The following is a 25,124-nucleotide window of genomic DNA, read 5'->3' on the forward strand; positions in this document are numbered from 1 at the left end:
TTCTGGTATGAAAGGAACTCCATGACGTATTTCTCTTAAGAAGCTGGATATTCGCCAAGGTGGAGATTTGTTAGATATGACTCATATACCATAAATGGACAGTGCTAAATCAGGAGCGGAGCAGAGTGAAAGATTTTGTCCAAATCAAGGGAGCTTCCTTATGTCGGTTGGGGGTGTGGTACAAGGGTAATTTGGTAATTACATATTGTACACAAGGTTTCCTTTTTATGTACTTTCTAAGGTTATAAATTAGGCTTGTATGTAACCCTAGGGATTATCTCTCTGAATCCTCTATTATGTATTCTCTTTTCACAAAGACCATCTCCGTCTCACAAGATTTGATAAATATGGATTTACTGAATTTGATAAATCCTATTTAATGTTTGACAACTCAAAATAACAGAATGACGAAATCCTGATTGAATTATTCTTTTCCATTTCATAGTTCCTTACACCCTTAAAACTCTTTTGAACTCTTTCATTCCTCTTAAATATGCTTTAAGATCAAATATGTTGAACATAAGTCTAAATTTTTTTTATCAAAAGTACCCTTACATAACCATCATAATGTAATTAACCTTCCTTTTCCTAAAATATGTAAAATAAAATAAGTTAAAATGAAAATATAAAAGATAAATCTCTTTGTTGAAAATAAAAAAATTGGTTTAGATAGCTCTAGTTTTTTTTGACAAGTATACCCACCGGCCCCTCTTCTTCTTCCATAAATATTTTCTCCCTAGCCCCTCCTGCGCCATTGCCGAGTTCTTCATTCGGCAGCTCTCCCTCTAGTCATCAACTCATGGACGTAAAGAGAGCAACGACCGCCATACTAGCCCATGGAGTTCCCTTTAGGTCAATCTAATCACGCTCCAGTTCAATATAGTTCCTACTCAATGGCGATCGAGATGCATCAGCAAGACATAAACCTTAATTAATTCTTTCAATTTTATAAATTATCATACCACATAACAGATCCTCCTCAAATCTCCAAGGTATATAGAACATAAATTCCCTGATATTAAACATTCTTGAACGAACAGCCATTGTTTCCCTCCATTCGTTTTCATCTCAGCTCGGAAAGATCTCCCTATCCCACAGGACATATCAAGTAATACGACCCTGCACTCCTCATTTCTTCCCGATCTATCATTCTTACCAGTCTCCTATCAGCATTGTTTAATTTCTACAGTTTTCTTACTATTAAACTAAATCATGATAGTAGTAACCTGTAACCCCCATTTGGAGCATTGATTACCAACAATCGCAAGAACCAGGGACCGGGATGAGCTGATTAATAATCGAAAACGAAAATAACCAGTTCAAATGTACTCACCTTGACAGATCTGGATGGCTCTCTGCAGCTCGGCGTACTCCTTCTAAGAGCGCTCCTTGAGCATGAATTCCAAGAAGAGGGTAACGGAAAGTATACAAAAACAACAACAAACCTCCTTAAATGGCCGAGATCTTCGCACGATCAGGCGGATTCCCTCCTTCGGTGGACGATGCGCTGCCAGTCGACTCACGGCCGGAGCCGCTGCAACTGAAGTCGGAGCAGAAGGGTTGAGTGACGTTTGGCGCGGCAAGGGATAAATGTGGGCAACCAATTGCCATTTTATAGAACGGAAATTGCAAAGATACCCCCACAGTTTCTGTGCATTTTCAAATGCAAACCTAAAAAGTTAATATTTATACTTATAACATTTTTGTGCCAGCCAACAATAGACCAAGTGGTCATTTATCCAATTGAACGTAGCTATCGAGCCAAAGTCGAAAGTCGATTGAGTTGAGAAAAGAAGGATGAACGATCTGAATCCAAATCAATCTGACTATAGCAAGATAGATGGAGCATTGAAGCTAACCACTACAAGGAAATGACCAAAGGCAACAACTTGTCTTACGTTAAATTTGATCGGAGCAAAGACCCAATTCCTCAATATCACAAGCAGCCACATGGATCCCTCAAGGCTGCTTATCAGGGACCAAGAATTGACAATACCACAAAATCTTATAATTATCCCACAAGTTCTTTTTTTAGGAATAAGCTACATGACTTGTTATGATGATTCAACTCTTTTCCCGATAGTCTAGTCTCACTTCGCCAACAGGAACATTTCATTTCGTGATCGAGGCTCAACATACAGACAATTTCAACTAATTGGCAAAGCCAAGCAGATCGAATCAATCCTGGCAATCCAAAGCCAATTAATCTTGACTGGCCGGCAATGCTAACTTAGCTTATACGATCAAATTGGCCTTATTGAGCCAAAGCCATACTATTTCAGCCAATCGAGCCATAGGCTCATGTATCTAAAATACCTAAAATTGCTTGCACAACCCCATTAAAACAGGGGCAAAAATATAATATCTTAAATCTCTAAGAATTTGAAAAAAATCAATTTAATATGTTGATGAAATTTAGTAAACAAATGTAATATCTAAAATTTTTAAATAATCTGAGTTGTATATGTTGTGAATATTATCTTTCATATATAAAAACGGATCAAAAAATTAAAATATTATTTTATAATCTAATAAAATTTTGCAAATTAAAATAAATATATCACCAAATTAAAATTCAAATATTATCATCAAATAAATAATTAACTTTGATAATGCATACAGTTAAAAAGAGCATCTTAATAAGAAAACTCTAACAAGCTTAAGATCACTCAATTAAGAGACCCGAAAAACACTTATATTAAGAAAGAATAATGTTTATATTAAATAACTACTAAACATGAGTCCTCCCATAAAGTATTTTATAACTTTGGCTAAATTTATTAAAATATTATTATGAAAAAACTATAAATAAACTTCAATGTTTGATCATTTTTAATTAATCAATTTTGACCATCACCACCTTATAATCAAAGTTTGAAGGCTATGACCAATCAAAAGTAGGGGTGTAAATGAGCTGAATAAGAGCGAGTTTGGTCTCAACTCTTGTTCGGCTTGTTTATATTTCGAACACAAAAAATTTGTTTGTGTTCGGCTCATTTGGTTAGCAAGTCGAACACGAGCTACTCGTGAACAAAAAATCATTTTGACAACTCTAGTAATGCATTCAGACGTTAGGATTGTAATCGAGTCAGTTTGAGCTAGTCTAAACTCAGCTTGTTAAAAAATATCATTATTCATGTTTGGCTCATTCATATATTCAGTTCAAAAAATTTGTTTGTGTTTGACTCGCTTGCTTATCGAGCCGAACACAATGTATTCACAAACAATGAGTTATTTTAACGACTGTTCGGCTTGTTCGAAACTGCTCGTGTTCAAAATTGGCTCGTGAACAGTGTGTTCGTTTTGGGCTCGAAATTGGCTCGTTAAAATTAAATTGAATAAAATATGTAAAGTAGTTGATTTGACCAAATATATGCAAAAGAAGATACTAACCACATTACCACACGAGGTGTTATAATTTAAACTTAGATATAAATATATATAATATATTATTATATAAACAATATATGAAATATATTATTATATAAATAATTATATATTTATTTCGAGCTAAAACGAGCCGAACACGAGCGAACAAAGAGTTGTTTGTGTTTGGCTCATTTATAATTTGAGCTTGAAAAATTTGTTCTTGTTCGACTCGTTTACTTAACGAACGAGCCGAACAAGAGTTGTTCGCGAACAACAAGCTTTTTTGAAAGCCCTAGCCCGTAGGATGTTAAGGGTAGGGTGAGATTTAAATCTTGTTATTTATTATAAAGCATTCATTTAAATAGAATTTAATTTATTTTTACTCTAGTTCTAATTAGTAATTTTAATTGATTGTAAATGTTTGTATCCTTGTGGTCAATCAAACTATTTAAAAATAATACTAATTATCCATATATATTATAAATATGTATATAATTATGTTGAGCCAAAAAGAGTCGAACAAAACTTTGTTCGTGTTCAGCTCATTTGCTCAGCAAACTAATCGAACACGAACTATTTAATAAGTTGAACACTCGTTGTTTCCAAACAACGAGTCATTTTAACAACCCTAATCAAAACGAACCATTATAGTAATATATTCTTTAAAAGAAGTGAAGATTATTAATCTTAAAAATCATAAAATGTGCACAATTTGACTTCATTTTATATTGACAACTAATTAGCATTCCAAGATAAAAAATTATTGAATCTTTAAGATCATAAATTTAAAACTTATTGGTTATCATTCCTTAAATTAATTATGAATTTATATATTTTATTTTTCTAGAAATAAATTAAAAGATTTTAAAGGCCAGTCCAAGTTTTTCTTTTTTTTCTTTTTTTCTTTTTTACCAAGAATGTGTTTTAAATTATTAAATAAGATGATTTTTTTAGCTTAAATTTTTTAAGAATAATGTCTCATAAATTAATACTTATAATGAGGCTAGGACACTTAAAGATGAAATTTCAATTAGAAATCAGTCGCGCTTGATCAAATTAATTTTCATAAATTTATAACATTAAAAGGAGGGCAAGTTCAGGATGCAAAGGCGGGCAATTTTAAAACAAAGAGTCTGTTTGGGGCAGATGCAGCTTATCCCGACAAGCTGCTGATCTGCAGCTGATCCGGATAAGCTGGTTGACTATTCGGTTTATGCGTTTGGAAAATAGCTGAATTTGCAGTTATTTATGGTTAAATGATCATTCTACTACTGATCTAGATAAGCTGACTAGCTATTAACAAAAAAAACCAATATTCTTCTATTTTTTTTTTTATAAATATTATAACTTCTCTTATTAAATTAAACTTGGGTTCTGTTTAATTATATTAAAAAAAAAATCTTTAAACAACTTTTCAAAATAAATTGGGAACTGAAATTAACTATTAAGAGTCCGTTTGGGGCACCTTGTGCGTTTCAAGATAAGCTGTTTATCCTAAAATGCGGCCTGCGGGCCGACTGCAGAGGTCGACCCGCGGCCTCCGTTTAGGGTAAAAACTCAAACGCAGTTTCGTTTAAACTGGTGAAACGCGCGAACCAAACAGTACGGCGGTGTTTTGAAAACGTCACCCGCACTTATAAGCTGCCCCAAACGGACCCTAAGATTAATTTAAAAACGTGGGTTTATAATTTTCCTGGAAAATCTTATCTAAAACCCCTTTCCTCTTCCTGTAACTCCACTCAAATTCGTCAATCCCTATAAGTAATTAACAAAGCAAACCTTAGAGTTTAAGGACTTAAAAAAAAAAAACCCAAATGAACTCATCTCTCTAGCATATAAATTATTGCGTCAAAATTCATACCTAATTGGATCGAATCTGATTTCCACGCCATTGATCTTTTCTCCTTCGCGATCGGCCTTTTGGAATTAGGGTTGTAGAATTGTGGAACAATTCGTGTTCGATGAGCAAATGCCACGAATACGAACAATTTTTTTTTCGTTCAGTTTATAAACGAATCAAACACGAACAGTCATTTGCTCGATCGTGTTCGAATCGTTATTGTTCGAAATGTTAAAAAAATTAAAATAATCATAAATAAAAAAATTACCATATTTTTAAAATAATTATATAGTCTAAAAATTTATCATATTTTAAAAAATTACATCTCATAAATTATAATCTGATATTCAAGTTCGCATCTTAGCTTATATTAAATTCTATAATTGTGTATTTATCATCAGGTTTGTCTCCTAACTTAAATTATCTTATATTTCTTTTAGATTTCTTTAGTTTTTTTAAGTGAAACTTAGTTTTTGGAAGTGAAATCTAGCATATGGCCTCTAGATCTGAATTTTTTTATAAATAAGATATGACATTATGATTTTATTGTGAGTTTTGTTTCAACTATTTTTCATTTATGATGTGATTCATACAGGTTTAAGCATTAGTTTCATATAAGTTTAAGCTTCTAAAAGATTTCGAATAATTCGAACAATACAAACAAATTTGTAAGATTTTGACAATTCAAACAATTTGAATAATTTGAACAATTAGAATATTTCAAACATTTTGAACATATTTCAAGCAAATCAAATCGAATATGAACAGTAACTTCACAAACAATTTTAAACACGAGACTATTTCAAACACACGTAAGCTCTGTTCGTTCATGTTCGGTTTGTTTACACCACTACTTGGAATGTCTCGTTTGTGTCACTTGCCTACTCGCCCGTACTTGACTTCCCGTGTTTGATGTTGGGGTCACCCGCTCTCGCCTTCTACCTCTTGCACTCTCTCACGCTCGCTCACTCTGTATCTGTATATGTATTTCGAAAGAGGAAATCGAGCCCTAAATCGGTCGAGGGAGAGAGGCGCGGGCAAGAGAAATCGAGTGAGAGGGATGAGACAGACAACAGAAGGGTACAGGAGTAAAAAACTATTCGAACATACAAGGGCCGTGCGGTCAATTCCACGGCCCCGACTATTAAGGATTTAAAAACAATGTTTCACCACAATCTGTCCCAACGCACGAACCAAACAAGAAAACGGTATTTTCAAAATAACGCCAACACTTATAAGCTGCCCCTAACAGGCCCTATGGCATGCCTCTCAATTTCTATGGATTTACACATCTAACACCAAACCTTCAAATTTTACGTTGAAAGCATGAAAAGATACATTTCAATTTTTAAAAGCAGGAATAGCCCTTTTTTTTTTTTTTTTTTTTTTTTTTTTTTTTTATGGAGGGAAAAGTATTTGGTCCCCCGCAGGAAATAATCCGTTTTTTTTTTTTTTTTTTTTTTTTTTTTTTTTAATGTAGGATAAAGATTTAGGTCCCCAACGTTCCGAATGTGAACACGTACATGCATCGTACTTTATTATATAATAAAAGATATACAGAATTTAAATATTAAAAGTTAAGAAAAAGACATGAAAAAATATTAAATTTAATAACATTAATTTTAAAAAAAATAAAAAAAATAAAAAGTAATTATTTAAATGATGACAAAAAATAAGTACATATCATCAATTTATCACGTATTACAACAAGAACAACTTTCTATTACTAGACTATTCATTAAAAGGGATAAAAAATACAACTCTTTTAACACTAAATTTAAATTTTTTACATTTAAGAGGACTTCAACTTGACTAAAATGTTCGTCATGCTACAAAGTCGATCACTTGATCTCATTCGATGACACGAATTTTTGAATCCAACCATCATCATCCAACAATAGCGCCCTCAAACCCAACTCGATCCCACAACACGATCACATTCATTTAAATTTTTGCTAAGTAAACGAATATAAAGACACTTGCAAAATCCCCTCCCTCCTATAATCAAAAAGAAAAGAGTTTGAATCTTCCTCGAGCTTGCGTTTGTGGGCTCGAGGAAAATATACCTCCATACCATGCAATTCTTATGTATTTATATATCGAACACTCAAATCTTGATATTAATACTTATAAAATCTTTCTATCATAAACCCATCCATGAAAAAGATATATTTCACCACTAAAAAGATGATGATAATATTTTATGAAATGTAAGATTTCGAGTGATATGCATATAAATATATATATGAAGAATTGGGTTTGATGTATGCAAACACCCATTTATTTAATCATGAACATTTAATTTACTCGTTCAAACAAACACATATAGTTAATTACATCTCAATATTGATTCGAAGATAGCGGAGAGCGAAACACCACAGAGGGAATGAATCAACACAACGGAAATAGAGCACTTAGCACTCCATCCATATTATATTCATCTCAAAATAAATTTAATGATCATGAAAAGGATCGGAATACCTGACAGTAGAATGTATTTCATAAACAACTACCATGATTATTTGCAATCTAACCCATTTTTCAGGGAGCACTACAGATCAAATACCGCTACCGATTTATCGAATAAGTTGAACCTAAAGTCCATTACAAACGAATCGAGTTTTAGACGAGTCGAACGAAGAACAAACCCATGAACCCATACAAAACCACAAAATGGGTTTCACATCAAGTTCAATCAGAATATAATAGACAAATCAATTAATTGATATCAAAATGCAAGCTTAATGTATTGCATAACTAGCGTTAATAGTTGGTCATCAGCATTACCTACCTCCTTTACCACTGGGATGAGACCTCAAACGAAACCAGACATCTACTTATCTGTCTGCTCCACAGTCAGATAACCAGATGATCATAACTAGCGGAATAATATACTGCGAACCAAGCGGGTCGCATCCAAAATGCTTGCTTGTACCTGACCGGTGCTCAGCCGGAATGGACGGATGACGAAATCCCGCGGAGGATGGAGTCAACTCAGCACGGCTCAGAACTTTGTGTGGAAGTCTCCTATTTAGACTTTCCTATGCGAAGGGATTTCCAGATGCAGAGGAGCCTTGTGATGTTCTCTTCCTGTCATGGTAGAGGCAGAGCTTGAAAACATAGTAGAAAAGAGAAGGAAGATTTACATGCATACCAAACAATTTCCTATATATTTACACACTAACACCAAATGTTCAATTTTACATATATGCCACCTTCCTTAAAAAAATATGTATTTCATGCTTTTAAAGTTCAAATAGGTGTAATTTTGATGTGATATGAAAGATTTGAGTGGTAAAAAATGTTGCAAGGAAATCTAAAACATAAATTTCAATTTTTACAAACATAACCTTAACCATGCATGAATAGGTGCATTATGTATTTCAATTTTTAAAAGTTAAGATGGTATTTTTTATGTGATAAGGAAGACTTGGGTTGTATAAACAAAGTGAAGTTTAGGTGTTAGATATGCACAAAGTGAAGTTTAGGTGTTAGATATCTAAATACATAAAAATTTGGTGGTATGTATGTAAATGCCCCTAAAAGTAAAGTTTAGGTGTAAAATATATAAATATATAAGAATTGAGTGGTATAATACATAAATATATCAGAATATGTTGGTATGTATGTAAATGCCCCCCCCCCCCAAAAAAAGGAACTACTTACGGCAACTGCGAGCTTGGAACCTGTCCTCCCACGTATGGAAATCCGGCTGAATTTAAAGGAAAAAAAACATCAAATTATATGAGATGGGGGAAACAAATACCTTCTTTAGAAGTGCTTTTGATATAGAACTTGCCTTGGGGTATAGTAGGGCTGAATGTTGAAGCAGAATTATGTTGGAACCATGGCTGAGATAAACCTTCCAGATATGTGTTTGGCAACTGAGCATTTGGCAGCGCACCTTGCAAAGAACTCACGTCAAGGAACTGCGGGAAAAAAACATTAAACCGCAGTCAAGAATAATGGGGATGATCATTATCAAGTTAGCTTGGGAAAAAAAAAAAGTTGGCACATTTACACGCATAACAACCAATTCCTATACATTTACATATCCATCCACTAAACTTCAAAATCTTTCACATCATCGCAAAAAATACCACCATTTTAACTTTTGAAAGTGAAATACATTTTTTCATACATAGGTTATGTGGCATCTATTTAAAAGTTGAAGTTTAGGTATTCAGACAAGTAAATACATAGGAATTTATGACACAATTGTTTCTTAGCTGTAGCTCAAATGGAAAGATACTTCAAAATTCAGAATTTCTTTAGCTTTTTCACACATGCCCCATAAATAAAATAAACTATGAAGCTTGAAAGGTAATTTGAATGCAATGTAAATGGACATTAATCTTCTAAAGCAATTTTATGGGGCATTTATCTACATACCACACAATTCTTATGTATTTATTTATTTAACACCTAAACATTAATATTTATATGCATACCACTCGAGTCTTTAGCATCAACTAAAAAAATACCATCATCGCAACCTTTTTAAAAGTAAAATTACACCTTTAGATGTAAAGGTTTATAACACAGTATTATAAGTGCAAAATATCAAACTTGAGGTGTTAGATATGTAAATACATAAAAATTGTGTGGTACGTACGTAAATTTCCCCAATTTTACTATGAAAAATGCATGCCTAGACTTGAACACCGATTCATCTTGTGTTTCTAATGAACAATTACTTCATGCAAAGATTTATGACACTAAGGTGTTATAACTGTAAACATCAAACTTTGGGTGTTAGACAGGTAAATACATAAGATTTGTGAGACACATATATGAATTTCCCCAATTTTAATATTTAAAATGCATGGCTAGAACTGAACACCAATTCATCTTGTGTTTCTATGAATAATTACTTCATGCAAAGATTATTCATAACACCAAGGTGAAAGATTATTCATAACACCAAGGTGTTACAAATGTAAATATCAAATTTTGAGCGTTAGAAATGTAAATGCATAAGAATTGTGTGGCACGTGTGTAAATTTCCCCAATTTTAATATGTAAAATGCATGCCTACACCTGAACACCAATTCTCGTCTTCCTAACAGACAGTTCATTCACAAAGTTCTCATCAAGAGGCTTCTGCGACATCAATCTTTTATTACCATATATTTACATTAACAGAAGCAGGTCCTCAACAAACTTATCATCATTAGACATGCAAAAATAAAAAATTTGGGGCATGGCATCATAAATACCATATTGCTGGCTCCTGCATCCACATCGTAGGATATATCAAATGGATTTGTTGATTTCCATTCTTGAGTGCTACTTGTCTGAAAACAAACAAAGAATATACTTAGCCAAATTTCATGCATGTAAATATGAATTAATTTTACATGGTTCAAATAACTTATTTCAAACTTTGCAAGGTTGATGATATTCCAAAAGAATACAAACATGAGATGAAAACATCCACAAACTTGCATAACCAGACCATCCAATCAATATATTATATAATCTACTAGTGAACTGCCCTTAAAACTACCAAAAATATTTAATTTTTAAAGTAGTCTAATTCCATTCTAGCAAACTACCATTCAAATTCAAAAACTGAACTGCCCTTAACAGTCATCTACTCTAATTTATGGAAAGCAACCCAAAAAATTATTGTATGTTAAGTTGTGGTTTAAGTAAACAGCAGTGTTAAAAAAATAAATAAGAATTTGAAAAAATAAAAATAAAAATAAAATAAAAGATGAGCAAATAAATAAAAAAACATTAATTAAAAAATAACCTAAATTTTGTTTAGGCTCTACAAACAACCGTAAATTTTCGACGAAGTAGCAATCTTATTCCACATGAGGGATTCAAATTATCTCTTCAAAGGAACATGACAAGTCAAGATTTGATGATGTGACAATTCAAGCATAAAAGGTAATTAAAAGTCTGGATTGAATTTGTCTTAGTCATTCATAGGCCTATGTTTATCAAACTCCATTGAAATTATTTAATTCTTATCAGATGCCTTCACCTGTTTTTTCCTTTAACAAAAGTTGGAGAATTTTTCAGATGAGATGTGCCGTAAACCATATTGTATGACAAAAAACTAATTACTTTTGACGCAATGTTTGCAATTCCAGAAAATAATTGTTAGTTAATAAAATTTGAAATTTGCATATAAATACACTCTATTTTCAACAAAATAACTAGCAAAATATCATTTTCATTACATATATAGCAAGGATCCTGATAGACTACCGCAATATCATCAAGACCATAGATTATACAAGTATTAGAAGATATCAAGAGCATATTCAGTCTGTTACAAAGGACGTTAAATTTGTTATGATTCACATTATGATAATGCCTATCTTTTTCTCCACTTGTAATGATCAACAACATTAACACGTTTATTTAACTAATAAGTTGATTTAAATGATGTGTTTGCTAATGAAACACGAATCATTAAATTTGGATTAAAGTTGCTTATACTGCAATGGTATGCTTGACTCAAATTACATCAATATATGACTTTGATGAAGAAACATAAAAATTAATAGAAATATCTATGAACACAACATATACAGCAATCAATTTGAATAGGTTTAAACCTCAAGCAAAACTCAAGTTAGAACACTTAACATAGCTTTGTATAGTGATTCAGAAGATGTTATTCCTAGAAAAATTCATGCATTATTGTGTCAAAGTAATTTAATAGTCTTAGGAAAAGCACAAGAAAGGAAATAACTCCTTTACCATCATCAAACAATAAATAAGGCCCACATTAGAGCTCCATAAAGTTTGATGTATATGTTAAATATCTTACAACATCCACTACTCAATTCCTAAATGAATATAAAATAACAAAATATAGTAGACAAGTTAACAAACTTAACACAACATAATCACATAGCCATGAATGATCCTACAGACAAAAAAGTAATATATGAAAAATATTATGCCTTATCTGATATAACACATCAAGAAATTGACAATATTAAGAATGAAATTTTGCTATCACTTTTTTTGTGCCTAATATTGTATAAGCGATTTTGAACCTGAGCCTAAATAAGGGTATGAGTCTAGCATTGGATATTATACATCAAAAAATTGTATGTTAGAATAATATTTTAATGAAAGATTTTCATTTTCACCCTCATATACAAACTGAAATATTTTAACGATAATTGATCTGTAACCAACCGCTTAATATTATGATGTGACTCCACACTAACAGGCTGGAATGAATAGAAATTCATTTAGAAGGAACCCTAATAATCCATCAATGTAATTAAAATACTTTTAAGAAGTTATACTTGCTGCAAATGATTCTCTCCCTGATTTTGACTACATAAAATCATAAAACCTAAACCATTTCAATAGTTTAGATCATTTTGATGTCCCAAATCATAATCATGAATTATTAGATTGTATATCCTCTTGATTTGATAATAAAGTTTGTTGAATCAATTATGCGGAGACGAGTGGAGGTGACGTGAAAACTGAGATGGAGACTTCCCAAAGGTATATAAAGTAGAGGAGAGGATCCTGAGTCAGACAGGAATTGAGATTGAGAAGAAATATGAAGAAGGTTGTCAAAAAGAGGTGGAGCCTAAGTTATCTAATAGAGTTAATTCAGCAAACTCTTCTTATGAAAGTAATATTTTTCATGATCATGCCCATAACTTAATGACAATCGGAAGCTTCCTTCGTATAGTGTTTTAAGAGATTTTCAGAAGCTCTGATTGTAATGGCAACGAAGAAAGTGCATTGACTTTCATGATGAAGAACTGATGCCCATTCTTGAGAGCGGTTGACTAGCTGGACCAGATGAAGCACACTTCAACCTTCAGTAAGATAGAAAGGAAGTTTGCATTTCAATGTATTGTGTGTTATGAATGATATTTTCAGGCCATTCATAGTAGCGTTCGTGATAGTCTGTCTATCTGGATAATACTGTCATTTTAGTTGGGCGTCCGAGTAACAATGCATGTAGAAGGTGTTCAACCACCTAAAGCAACAATTATTCCTCAAACTAACGTATGAATTCATGGAAAAAAAGAACCTAATCAAGTTGGGCTTTGAGGTTATAAGGAATGAAGACCAAAAAGCCTCTCAGAGTCAAGATGAAGGCCTGTAGAAAGCCCAAAAAATTTCAAAGAAGATCCGGAAACTTCAATCCAAAGTACAGCCACATCAAAAAGATGAGATCGCTCTCCTAGAGTCAATGAAACCGACCCTGAGTAGATAAATTCAGAGGAGATATTGTGTCAATCTAAATCAATAAAGAGAGATTGAGGTTAGAGGTGAAAAATCAGAACCAACTAATCTATTCAAAATTCTACAATACCACCAATTGAACTTGTTTGCCTACATAGAGATACACTCAATGGTGAATGTGAAGATCTAAGGTCATTCAAGCCTTCAACACTTTACAAAGAAGTGCAAAAAGTCATACCCCTATTGACAACCTAGGTCGAGATGATCAACTGAACTAGAACTGGATTCAAGCCTTCAACGCTTTACAAAGAAGAGCAAAAAGTCATACCCCTTTTGACAACCTAGGTCGAGATGATCAACTGAACTAGAACTAGATCCTCTAGAAAGAACCACAACCCCCCACTGTGAGACAACAAAGTAATATACATAATAGACAAGGGTAATAGGAGTCAATGGAGAAGTGGTACACTCAAAAAAGATGAGGTAAGATGTTCTTTCTCCCACAAATTGATTAATAGGAATGACCGCCTCCTAAAGAGGAGCATATGAGCAAGAGGTCAGTTGAGTTAATAATGTGGGGGCCAATCGAGGTGATGTGGAAGCTGAGAAAAAGCACCGCCCCTAAGAGGAATTGGAATCAAGAAGAAACCGGGGAAGGGTCTCAAGGAATTCTTTAAATTTATGTGCTAAACACCGAGAACAAGCCACAATTAACTAAGTTTGCTTTTTGTATTACATTTCCTAAAATTTAAATAATTTTCATCTTAATTATTATATTTTTCACTTTTTTTTTAGGGTACACGGTGGAAAGCCACACAAGAATTTTTTTGGCTGGTGTAAGTAGACCACAATTCAAATGAATGTCTATTAGTTTGAAAGAAATTATGCAACGTTTAACATACATGCAAATCTAGACCATGCATACAATCAGGCTAGGTAGCTTCGCTTGCAGACCATCATGCCTGATTGGCATTCAATTCAGTCAAATTGATTGTATTGCGCTTAGTTGCTAAAATGGAAAGCAATAAAGTGTTTTTTGTATTACATTTGCTAATATTTTCATAATTTTCATCTTAATTATAATATTTTTCGGTCTTGTACCAAGGCGGAAAGCCATACAAGAATTTGTTTGGCTAGTGTAGGTAGACCATATTTAGATTAATGTGTATTAGTTTGGAAGAACTCATGCACAATAAACATACATGCAAATCTAGACCATATATACAACCAAGCTAGGCATCTTCGCTTGTAGACCATCATACCTGATTGGCAATCAACTCAGTCGATTTGACTGTATTACACTTAATTGGGTGGAATAAGATTAACCAACTTTGATTTATTTAGCCTCACATCAACAAAGTTTACTGGTTTAATAAATATTGCCTTTTGTGACAGCTTTGCATAACTTACAGATAGACAGGTTTTATTAACAATTGAACTCCCAAGGAGTCAGCATCAATCCCTTCTCAAGATGAAAGCAAGTGAACCAAATCGTGAAAGTTGTCAGCTATAATGGTTTATTGATGTTGTACCAACATAAAAATATGATCCTAACCCACAAAAAGTGAAATAGAAGATAACTCACTTCACCCTAATTGAATTATCTTTTCAGAATCCACCTTTTCCATACATTCTTTTTTAATACAATTTCACTTGGTCATTCGCAATAACTATTCAACAATCCTTAGTTCTCCATACATAGTTAGACAAAGATGGGAAAAAAGTAGCAGCTAAGGCTACCTTGCATAATATTTCACATTCCAAGTAATAGAGGAACGACTAACAGATACCAACCTCGACCAAAAACAAGTACTCTTTGAGTACAAGTACCAAGTACAAATTAAACCTCAAGAACTAGTGAGTTATCCGACCAATATATACTGAGGCAGTGTTCGTTAATCATAACTGATTAGAATTTAAATTACTTTCTTCAAACTAAAATAATATAATTTACAATTATAAAATTATTTTTATTTTAGACCCCCAAATATAACTTACATACATACTATTTACATGAATAATGTACTAAATATTTAATGCTTCCATGAATGTTAAAAAAAAAGTCTAAAAGAGTATATATCCATGTATGCATTTCCATGAAATGAATTTCAATACTTCCTATGTATAATAAAAGATTTACATACCTTGATTCTATTGTAATTAAAATCTAACATCTAAACTTCAACTTTCACATACATACCACCTTACCTAAGTATGAAAAGGTATATTTCACTTTCTATAAGTTAAAATGGTGATAGTTTTGATGTAATGCGAAAGATTTAGGTGGTATAAATGTAAAAATCAAAGAATAGGTGTTAGATATGTAAATGAATAGGAATTGGGTCCCTAAAAAAGTTTATAAAAGAAGTTCAAAAAACTAAACCAGGTTAACCACCGCAATTGGCAAAAGCAAATCCTCAACAGAGTCCAAAAATGAAATTGGCATCGATATTTTGGACCCCCTGAATAATGCAAAAAATGCAAAAGTAATCTCTATTTCTTCTAATTAAAAAAAAAGGAAGTTCCCAAACCTTCAAGCTGTATTGCACATTTCTAATTATTACAAAAAGAAGATAAGCATAATAAGATGATGCTCAGAACTAGAATATCAACTATTAGAAGTACTCAAATCATATACTTTGTAAGGAAGCGAATCAGAAGGCATTCTTTCAGAGGAATTTTTAATCGGATGATCTATTTTATCCAGCACAACAGGAAATTGTAAACCATTTTCATTTAGTACCCGCAAAACATCAACGATGCTTAGAATAAAAGCAATGGAAATTTACATAAATATCAAATAATTCTCAAGTATTTACAGATTTAACACCCAAAGTTTTATATTTATTTACACTTATAACACCTTGGTGACATAACCCTATGCATAAAAAGGTATATTTCACTATTAAAAGGTAATGATGACGGTAATTTTTATGTGATGTAAGAGATTTGAGTGGTATGCATGTAAATATGTATGTTTAGGTGTCAGTATGTAAATACTTAAAAATTGTGTGGTAAGTAAATGCCCCTAAAAGCAAATAATTTTTTGATTATCAAGCACATCACACAAGGAGGAACCATTGACAAGAAGAAAAATGCAAGATGGTACCTTTGGTAGCGCCACATCGCTATGCTGACCACCAAAGATGGAAGATTCATTTACCAAACCACAAGTCTCATGCAATGAATTCACATAAAAAGCTGGAGAACCTTTTTGAAACGAATCATCAAAAGCATTCCATACCTATAAAACAAATGGATTCATAAATTGGAGACATATTGCCTTACAGTCAATAAAAAAGATGTAGAAAGACAAACTTTATGTAAGATCACAGGAATAGTTGGTACCGGAGCACTGAAGGTTGCAGCATTTTGAACTTCGGTAAAACCTGCCTGCCATTGGTTTGTTGTGGCCGTAGCTTCCCCATCAAATGTGGATTTTTTAGCTGTGAATAATTGTGAGGTGTCATGTTTGGATGAGAATGGATCAATTATCTCAGTAGGCACTTTACTGGACGAAGGAATCCCAGAAGGAAGGGCTTTGTTTGCCTCAGAATTAGGTGCCGCTAGGTGAATTGTGTCAAACATGGCCCAACCATCATTTTGCGAACTAGGAATTGGTAATGGCTTATTTTCAGGAGGGTAACTGCAAGAATGCTTGTTTTCAAGGGGGTAACTGCAAGAAGGCTGATTACTGAAGTCCGCAAAAAGATCCACAGAAGTCTTTGAATCCTTTAGCTGTGTAAATTGTAGACTAAAAAGGTCAATCACGGCAGCTTGTGGTGGAGCTGATGTCTCTAATGAGGAACTTGTGGATTGATTGGGCTGCTTTATTACAGAAGCATCTTCAGGCCGAAGAACTGCATCAGATAAGGCGCCAGAATTGGCAGATTTTTTATGGAGTGATTTACCATCAAAGGACCCAAAGCTGCCTAGTGAAGCAGACCTCTGAAAAAGGAAGATTTTCATAAAATACATAATAGCCCACAGAAAGCTTCAACTGGACAAATGAAAAAAATAAGATCATACCACTTGGTTCCTATGTATTTACATATTAAACTTCAATTTTTACACACATACCGTATTACCTATGCATTAAAATGTGTATTTAACTTTTTAAAAGTTAAAATATTGGTATTTTTTATGTGATATGAAAGATTTGACTGGTGAAATGTGAAAAAGCAAACCTTGAGTGTATAGGAATTGAGTGGTACGTATGTAAATGCCACAAAATATAAATGAAATTAAGTTCAAAGAATCAGAAAAATCACAAAAATATAGGTGGTAAATTTTATCATTACTTATTAATATGTCTAAACATCTAGGCAAATATTGTATGAAAATAACCCTCTTACTTGTGTCGAATGCTCATTATATATTCTTGGTGACTGGTCAGTGGATCTAAAAGGATCGCCAGCACTAGATACAGAGTAGTCACTAATCCGCGAGCGTGAACTCTCATTAGCAAACTGATCCTCATACATATGTTCTCTAACTCGACCAGGACTGTCTAAGATGCTCGAGATATTCCCTTCATAGTGACCGTGATCTGAACCTGGCTTTCTAGTAAGCATGTTTCTTGGTTTTCCATACCGTCTATCTTCATACTGATTGTCATAAGGTGGACTCTGAGAAAAAGAATGATAGGAGCTGGCCCTCCTATGCTCTTCATGAGTCATGAAGCCCTGTTTAGAACATGATCAATAGTTTTATAAAAATAAATTAAAAAAAGGAATTAGTTTGCACAAATTATAAAACAAAAAACACATTTTGAAATGTATATGAATGAATTGAACTTTTGATGGAACCAAGAAACCAAAAAATATATATATATTTAAAAGGTCACCAGTGGATCCCTGGGAGGCTTATCAAAAGACCTTCCACCAACATACTTCTTTTCCACATAAACGCCTTTTATAAATTCCCTAATTTTGTCTGGATAACTGCAGTAGCAAGAATAGAATGTTAAACAAAGCTCGTAGGATAACTGCAGTAGCAAGATTAGGATGTCAAACAAAGCTCGTAGAATCACTACTGTGGTAAGAAATTGGGGCATTTACATACATACCACCCAATTCCTATGTATTATATCAAACACGTAAACCTTAATTTTTAAATTAATAACACCCAAATCTTTCATAAGACATAAAAAATAAACCATTTTAAGAAAGTGAAATAGATCTTAACATGCACGGGTAAGGTGGCATGCATGTAAAAATTGAAATTTAGCTAGCATTTGTGTAAATACATAGGAATTGTGTGGAATGTATGTAAATCATCCTAAAGTTTTGTGCTTTTCAACCTGCTATCAGGAAGTTTCATATTCTGCATATCCCAGTCCTTCAAGTACAGTTCTCTGGCACGCTGCAAAGCAATTATCTCGTTAGCAAAAAACCTAACGAAATTCATTTGCCATGAAACAGATGAAATTTAGACGAGTCAACTGCCTGATTGCCTCCATTTTGAAGAGCCTCCACCTCCTGTGCTGTAAATTTAGCCATGGACACAGACTTTACACGATGAGTAAATTCCCGGCTGCATTACAATAGAAAATTATCCAAAAAAACTTTACAAGAAATTCAATAGTAAACTAAAACTCATCAAAGATGACAATGGTTCCATTCAAGAAAGAAGCTAAATAATGCCCATTATGATTGAGTAATTGAAATAAAGTGAAGTTTTTATGGTTCTTCGACTCCCAACAGTAATTATAAAGCATAAAATATGCTTAGAGTAATGATTTAGTGGCCTATTTTTTAACCAGAAAACAAAAGTTAAAATCATGGAGCGTTTTTGTAAAGTTAAGAGTAAACTTGAGACCAAGAATAACTTCATAGGATAATAAAGCCATCCTTATTGAGGCATAAGGCATATAAGCATGAAGAACCCTACGTTCTCAAGAGTGGCAAGATAAAAACTTAGAATATTGCCAATATATGCATCTCAAATTAATTAGTGCCTAGTATATACTTTAATAGTACATAAAGTGAGGAACAATGCACCAAAAAATGCCTTTTACAATTAGTGGGTTCATTAGAAACTATTTCTTTACTTTCTTCAAATGGAGCATCTTCATAAAGTTGGAAAATAGGCTACATATAACCACTTGATATGCCCTTAATGCATGTATTGCCTACAGAGCATAGCAAAAATTGTTAATCCCAAGTGAAATTAAACCTTATGACTTCCCATCCTTCTCTTTCTTTCTTTTTTTTTTCTTCTCAAAAAGTGAATTTTCTTCTCAATCGCTCTCACTTTTCTACATTCGGCCTTTCAATGCAAGTTTTCATTATAGCAAATGACAATTTCTATAATTTTTTTTTTAGCTACAACCACCTTTTTTTTCTATTTTGGATTATATAATTTAAAAAAGCAATTGAGAGTAATTAATAAATATTAACTTAATTATTCACTAAATAAAAATATATAATTCAATTTGTTATCAATTGTACTTATGACTTTATCCATATAGAAAAAAAAAAATACCTAAATAAAAAAGAGAGTTGATTTCTATTCGAATATAAAAAATCAATCATCAAAAGTGATTAAATTTTAATTACATCATTATACACAAAAGGTCCAAATAAAATGCATTGCCTCTTCGTATCCTACTAGCTTATAGATCAGCCATAAGCTTACCTTTTTTCAAAAAGAGGAAAAGATGCTAGTACACTCTATCAACAACTTTATATTCACCTATGTAACACTCGTTTATATTCCTTTAGCTATATAAATAAACAAATTTGAATAAATATTTTTGAAGCTCGACATATAAAGGAAAGCTTGAACAGTGACCCATTCATTCATTCATATCAATAAAATACTCATTAAGAGGTAAATAGTATAGTTATCTAATGATGTTTTAGTTGCATATTTGATTGCTCATGCTTAACGTCTACACGACTTCTGCAACACAACTCAACAAATATGATGATAGAATGTGGATAATGTCATAAAGAATCGGCTCAAAAAAGCAATGGAAGCATGATTTAAAAAAAAAAAAGTCAAATCATCAAATATTTTGAAAAATTGAGTGCCTCAATGAGTCTAGAACAATGAGCTTGCACGTTTTGAGGGCATAAACATGCCTTGGATTATCAAATTTTGATGAAACTCATATTGACTTAGTTCATCTAAAATAGACATTCAATCACCCTGCTACCTGCCTATTAAATAACCCTGACATGAACATAAGATATTAAATAGTGCCTGTAATATATAAGGAACGATATCTGTAGTTACAATGCTAATATTAGTTTGGCCAAGTAATTTTCTCCTCATTCCCTTGCTCTGATTGTTAAACAACAAATAACTATTGTAGGTCAAACTAATAAGCAAAGCTTGTTATATAGTTATACTTCAAGCTATCATTAGTTAAAGATTATATACTCATATTCAACTTTTTGTGAAACTATATGGATCTCTCTTATGTGTCAGCATTAAGATATAAATGCTACTCCATATAAATAAACATCCATAGATCTTTAGGGAAGTAATAGAAAACGAATTGATTGGGGTAGTACATTCCAGAATTATGAATTATTTAGTAGAATTGTGTTCACATAAATAGAATACGTAATATGGTAAAAAACACATAATCTATATAAGATTTGAATTATAATACATATAACATGATACCGACCATATTCTACAATTCAATCAAGCCTTAGTTGCATATTCCATATATGCCTGACAAGTGTTCTGCATGACAACTCATATTTTCTAAGTTAGAGCGCTCCTTAAGACAGCTTTCTCATAGTTTGAGGTAGTTCATTGAAATGTTGCTCAACTTATTTCGTAGGCCAGTGATGCCATGGTACAAATATAAATTCTATCTAAATGTCATCTTCTCTTGTAGAGTATATAAATTCAAGAAATGGTTTGTGAATGTTTGACTCATTGCTTTATGGTTCACAATGTTCCAAACGATGAGAAATCTCTTGTGGTTAAAAAACCATTTTTGTATGATAAACAGTTCCGTGGGTTGACAAGCTTAAACTCCTGAACATTATGATAAGCACAAAAGGTACTGAATATTAGTGGTGTTGTGCTTGCATTACAAGCCTTTTATTAAGATTTGATACAGTTATTTTAAGATAATACAAAGTTTTTTGTGAATAGAGTTTTAGTATAAATATTCTTCTTAAACAAGACAGTCTTGGGAATGTCACCCTCGTCTTATATCTTACCTCTTGACAATCTCATCAAATTGTGTTTACAGTACGTTGTTGAATTCCACATTAAATATTTACATCAAGCACCTTTTTGAGTTTTTTCTTCTACCCTATGGACCACCATCCTGATGCGCATGCTAATTATGGTTATCAACAAGGTTTGTAATTGCAAACAATCCAATTTATTAATGAAATTTTACATAATAGTAGTCTTATTAACTCAAGAAGTGACACCTTGATTTTCACTATTGTGATTAGCCATTTGAAACAAGAACAATATTATTAATTTGACATACTTATAATTTTCTCGCACTTTTGAATTGAATATGTGAAATGGCTGTATTTCAATTATGTTGATGATTAATTTTATTGGATGTCAACGTTAATAGTCTCCATGATATAGTTTTGGTGGTTTATATATATTTTTGGACTAGCAAGTGATATAATGTTTCACTTAAAAATAAATAAAACAACCATGACAATAAAAAACCATGAAATATATTTGCATGATAATAAATATACAAATCGATAAAAACAATGTTTTCTTAAGCATGGGATCATGTTGATTTTGGATGAACGGGTTATGGCCTTTATTCCACTACCAATAGCAAACCCATTCTAACAAAGAAACAGAAGTCTAAGATGTCCTTTGACCAACTAAAATCAAATAAAACTTCGCCTGAGCATGCAAAAAATTTGGACACAATTAGCACGCCACTTTCACTCCTATACCCAATTTAAAACCAATTATCAGTATTTATTAATCCTAGTAATCATAAGGTCAAAATTTAACTGGGATTTAGGCTAAATCTTCACAAACAATTCTATAGTCATGAAAATCCCAAGCATCTTAACTCTAGTTTTCCCGGATTTAGTAAATCATGGGGGAAGTAGAATTTAAGAAATTAACAGTAAATATTTTCATTGTGCATTGCACTCTTATTTTAATTAAATCCTAAAACTTAAATTTATACATCAAACAGTTTACTAAGAATTAACGAAATTTAATATCTGCCATGCCAACAATTTTTTAAATTTAAAGCATCCAAGATTTAATAGATTTGGATGTAGAAGGTACACATGACCCTGCTTAGACTATATCTTACTTGTAGCTAAACACCCCTATAAGTCAATTCAAACGTAGGTAGAGCCTTTGCAGTCACACTTCATTCACCGGCACTATTTGCAATAGAAAAGATTAGCAAATCCATCTCACAAACAGCACATGTTTATATGTCAAACAGTTTACTAGGAATTAACGAAATTTAATATCTGCCATGCCAAACAATTTTTTAAATTTGAAGCATCCAAGATTTAATAGAATTGGATGTAGAAGGTACACATGACCCTGCTTAGACTATATCTTACTTGTAGCTAAACACCCCTATAAGTCAATTCAAACGTAGGTAGAGCCTTTCCAGTCTCACCAGCACTATTTGCAATAGAAAAGATTAGCAAATCCATCTCACAAACAGCACATGTTGCACAATGTTGAGCAAAATGGACTGCATTCGAGCAGCCAAATAAAAATTCAGCTTCTTAACAAAGATTCTATACCCCAGGAAGTACTTGAGAAAACAATCGTCCTTAACAATGGTATAATTTTCATTTTAAAGCAACAAAGTTATATTAATGAAAAACAAAGAAAATTCATAGAAGGCTTGAATTTTCAACTAGTTTTTTTTTTAAATGAACCAGGGTTACAAACACTCACTGTATCCCGCTGCATGCTATGCATACAAAAGTCCAAAAGTTTGTACAAACGTACTGAGGACCCTGTGAACATCAAAAATAAGACAAAAATCAGTTCTCAAAAAAATGCGTGAAACAATGAGTGCTAGAAAAATCGAATAAAATGCCAAATCAAATGAGAAGCATAATACCAATGCATTGCAGTTGATACATCTACGATTCGGAGGGAGCTTCATCAGACCCCTAATAACCTTCTCATTCCTCTCCTCCTCTTTCCTGCTACTCATCCTCTCCGGACGCAAAAAACACAAAATCCTTCCACGAGAACCAGCCTTCAAAACCTAGAATGCACTTGGAATCGAAAACCTATGCATCAAGTCCAAACAAATTCCCTCAAGCTCTCTTCGAGACGATCAAAATCACCTGCCCTGATCCACGACCTAAGAGGAACTTTATAACCGTCCACAGCTCCGACCCTTCGGCTTCCCCTCTGCCACCGCACTAGGGTTTCATTCAGCCGATCAGACACCAGTCCGCTAAATTTACCGGGGGCGTGATTCGAGCCTAGGGTTTACCGGCGGCGATCGAGAGCTCCGTTGCTTCAAATTTGAAGCCACCTTCGAAACCTCCCTCCTCCTTTTCTTCTCAACAACGTGAGCTCCGAGAGAGAGAGAGAGAGAACGGGGGGAACGTTTAATTTGGAGATATTTAGAACAGAAATGCGTTGAGTGTCTGGGGCCCACTTTGATATGTACTGTGGCCCGTTATGTGGCGGCAATGCGAGCTGGTGCTTGGGCAAATGGCTACATAATAGGCTACATGGTGATGGGCGGTGCTCTCCAGGTTGGCCTGTCAGGCTTTACGTTGGCTGGCAAGAGGAGTTTTTAGAACAAAACTACTTCATTTTGAATAAATAAAATTTATTTTTTATTTACGAAATTTTTAAATAATTAATATTATTTTAAAGCATTTACATGCATGCTTATATATGAAAATCTAAGTTTTTTTTTTATTATATCAAAAATATCATAATAATAATTACTTAAAAAATGAAAAATATATAAAGTTATTATTTAAAGTTTTATTATTATTATTTTTGCATTCTCACAAAATTTAACGTGCATGAATAACATAAAAGTAGTAAGAGGAGCTACTAAAATTTAAGTACATTAGTTCACACTTCTGTTGAAATAAAATAAGTATAAAATTACAAATGCTAAATGAATTAGTTGTAAATGTTGTATAGTAAAAAAATATAAAATTATATGTGCACATTTGGCTTTAATAATTGTAATTGAGCTACAACAAATATAGTTCTTTGTCATAATAGTGATAGCAAGCCTCAAAGGCTGGAGTTAACTGCACTAAATGAATTAGTTAGTTGTAAATGTGGTGGTCGGTGGTTGTAATTGCGTCAATTAGCCGTACTTTGCGACTATAATAACATCAGTTGATTGTGGAGGTCGTATTTGAAAGTTATAGTGACTAGTAACAGTTAACCACAGTTGCGGTTGGTCGCATGCTTTGTTGTTGGTAGCTTCAATAACATTAGTTGAACGTATAAGCTATAATGGGAAGCTGTAGTTGCTAGTTACAGGATCATTAGTTGACCGCATAAGCCATTGTAGAAAGTTGCATAAGTGAATGGTCATATAGGTCGTACTTGGTTAATGCAAGAGAGTTAGTTGGCCATAGAAATCGCAATGGGAATCTGCAATATAAATTGATCGCATATATCATAGTTGGTCACATTTGTCGTAATTGAACACTATCGTAGTGATTAATTAGATAGGTTTTGATTGGTCGTTGCAGTAGCGTTGGTGGGTCAGAGAGATTGTCGTAGTTTGTAGTTATGAAGCGTTAGT

At 32.9% G+C, this 25,124-nt stretch overlaps 1 protein-coding gene across 1 annotated transcript; it reads right to left on the minus strand.

Moving 5' to 3' along the window:
• Window positions 1-7,663: 7,663 nt before the first annotated feature.
• On the minus strand, window positions 7,664-23,949 carry LOC110037402 (probable ADP-ribosylation factor GTPase-activating protein AGD14). Its single transcript, XM_020742042.1, has 12 exons — window positions 23,451-23,949; window positions 23,282-23,343; window positions 18,841-18,928; window positions 18,696-18,757; window positions 18,240-18,336; window positions 17,749-18,078; window positions 16,742-17,341; window positions 16,503-16,637; window positions 10,429-10,506; window positions 9,009-9,138; window positions 8,876-8,921; window positions 7,664-8,299 (listed from the first exon to the last, which is right to left on the minus strand). Exons 1-12 carry the CDS (start codon window positions 23,544-23,546, stop codon window positions 8,251-8,253), a joined length of 1,773 nt encoding a protein of 590 aa, XP_020597701.1. The 5' UTR covers window positions 23,547-23,949; the 3' UTR covers window positions 7,664-8,250.
• Window positions 23,950-25,124: the final 1,175 nt, after the last annotated feature.

This window comes from Phalaenopsis equestris, unplaced genomic scaffold (assembly GCF_001263595.1).
Source record: "Phalaenopsis equestris unplaced genomic scaffold, ASM126359v1 Scaffold219149, whole genome shotgun sequence".
NCBI classification, from domain to species: Eukaryota; Viridiplantae; Streptophyta; class Magnoliopsida; order Asparagales; family Orchidaceae; genus Phalaenopsis; species Phalaenopsis equestris.

Bases quoted from the DNA above. Each gene is read 5' to 3' on its own strand.
- LOC110037402 (XM_020742042.1), bottom strand. From the start codon at position 23,546: ATGAGTAGCAGGAAAGAGGAGGAGAGGAATGAGAAGGTTATTAGGGGT. The intron at 18,929-23,281 runs GTGAGTGTTTGT...ATTGTAATGCAG, and splicing joins ATAGCATGCAGCGGGATACA to CCGGGAATTTACTCATCGTG. The intron at 8,300-8,875 runs GTAAGTAGTTCC...CTACCATGACAG, and splicing joins GTTCCAAGCTCGCAGTTGCC to GAAGAGAACATCACAAGGCT.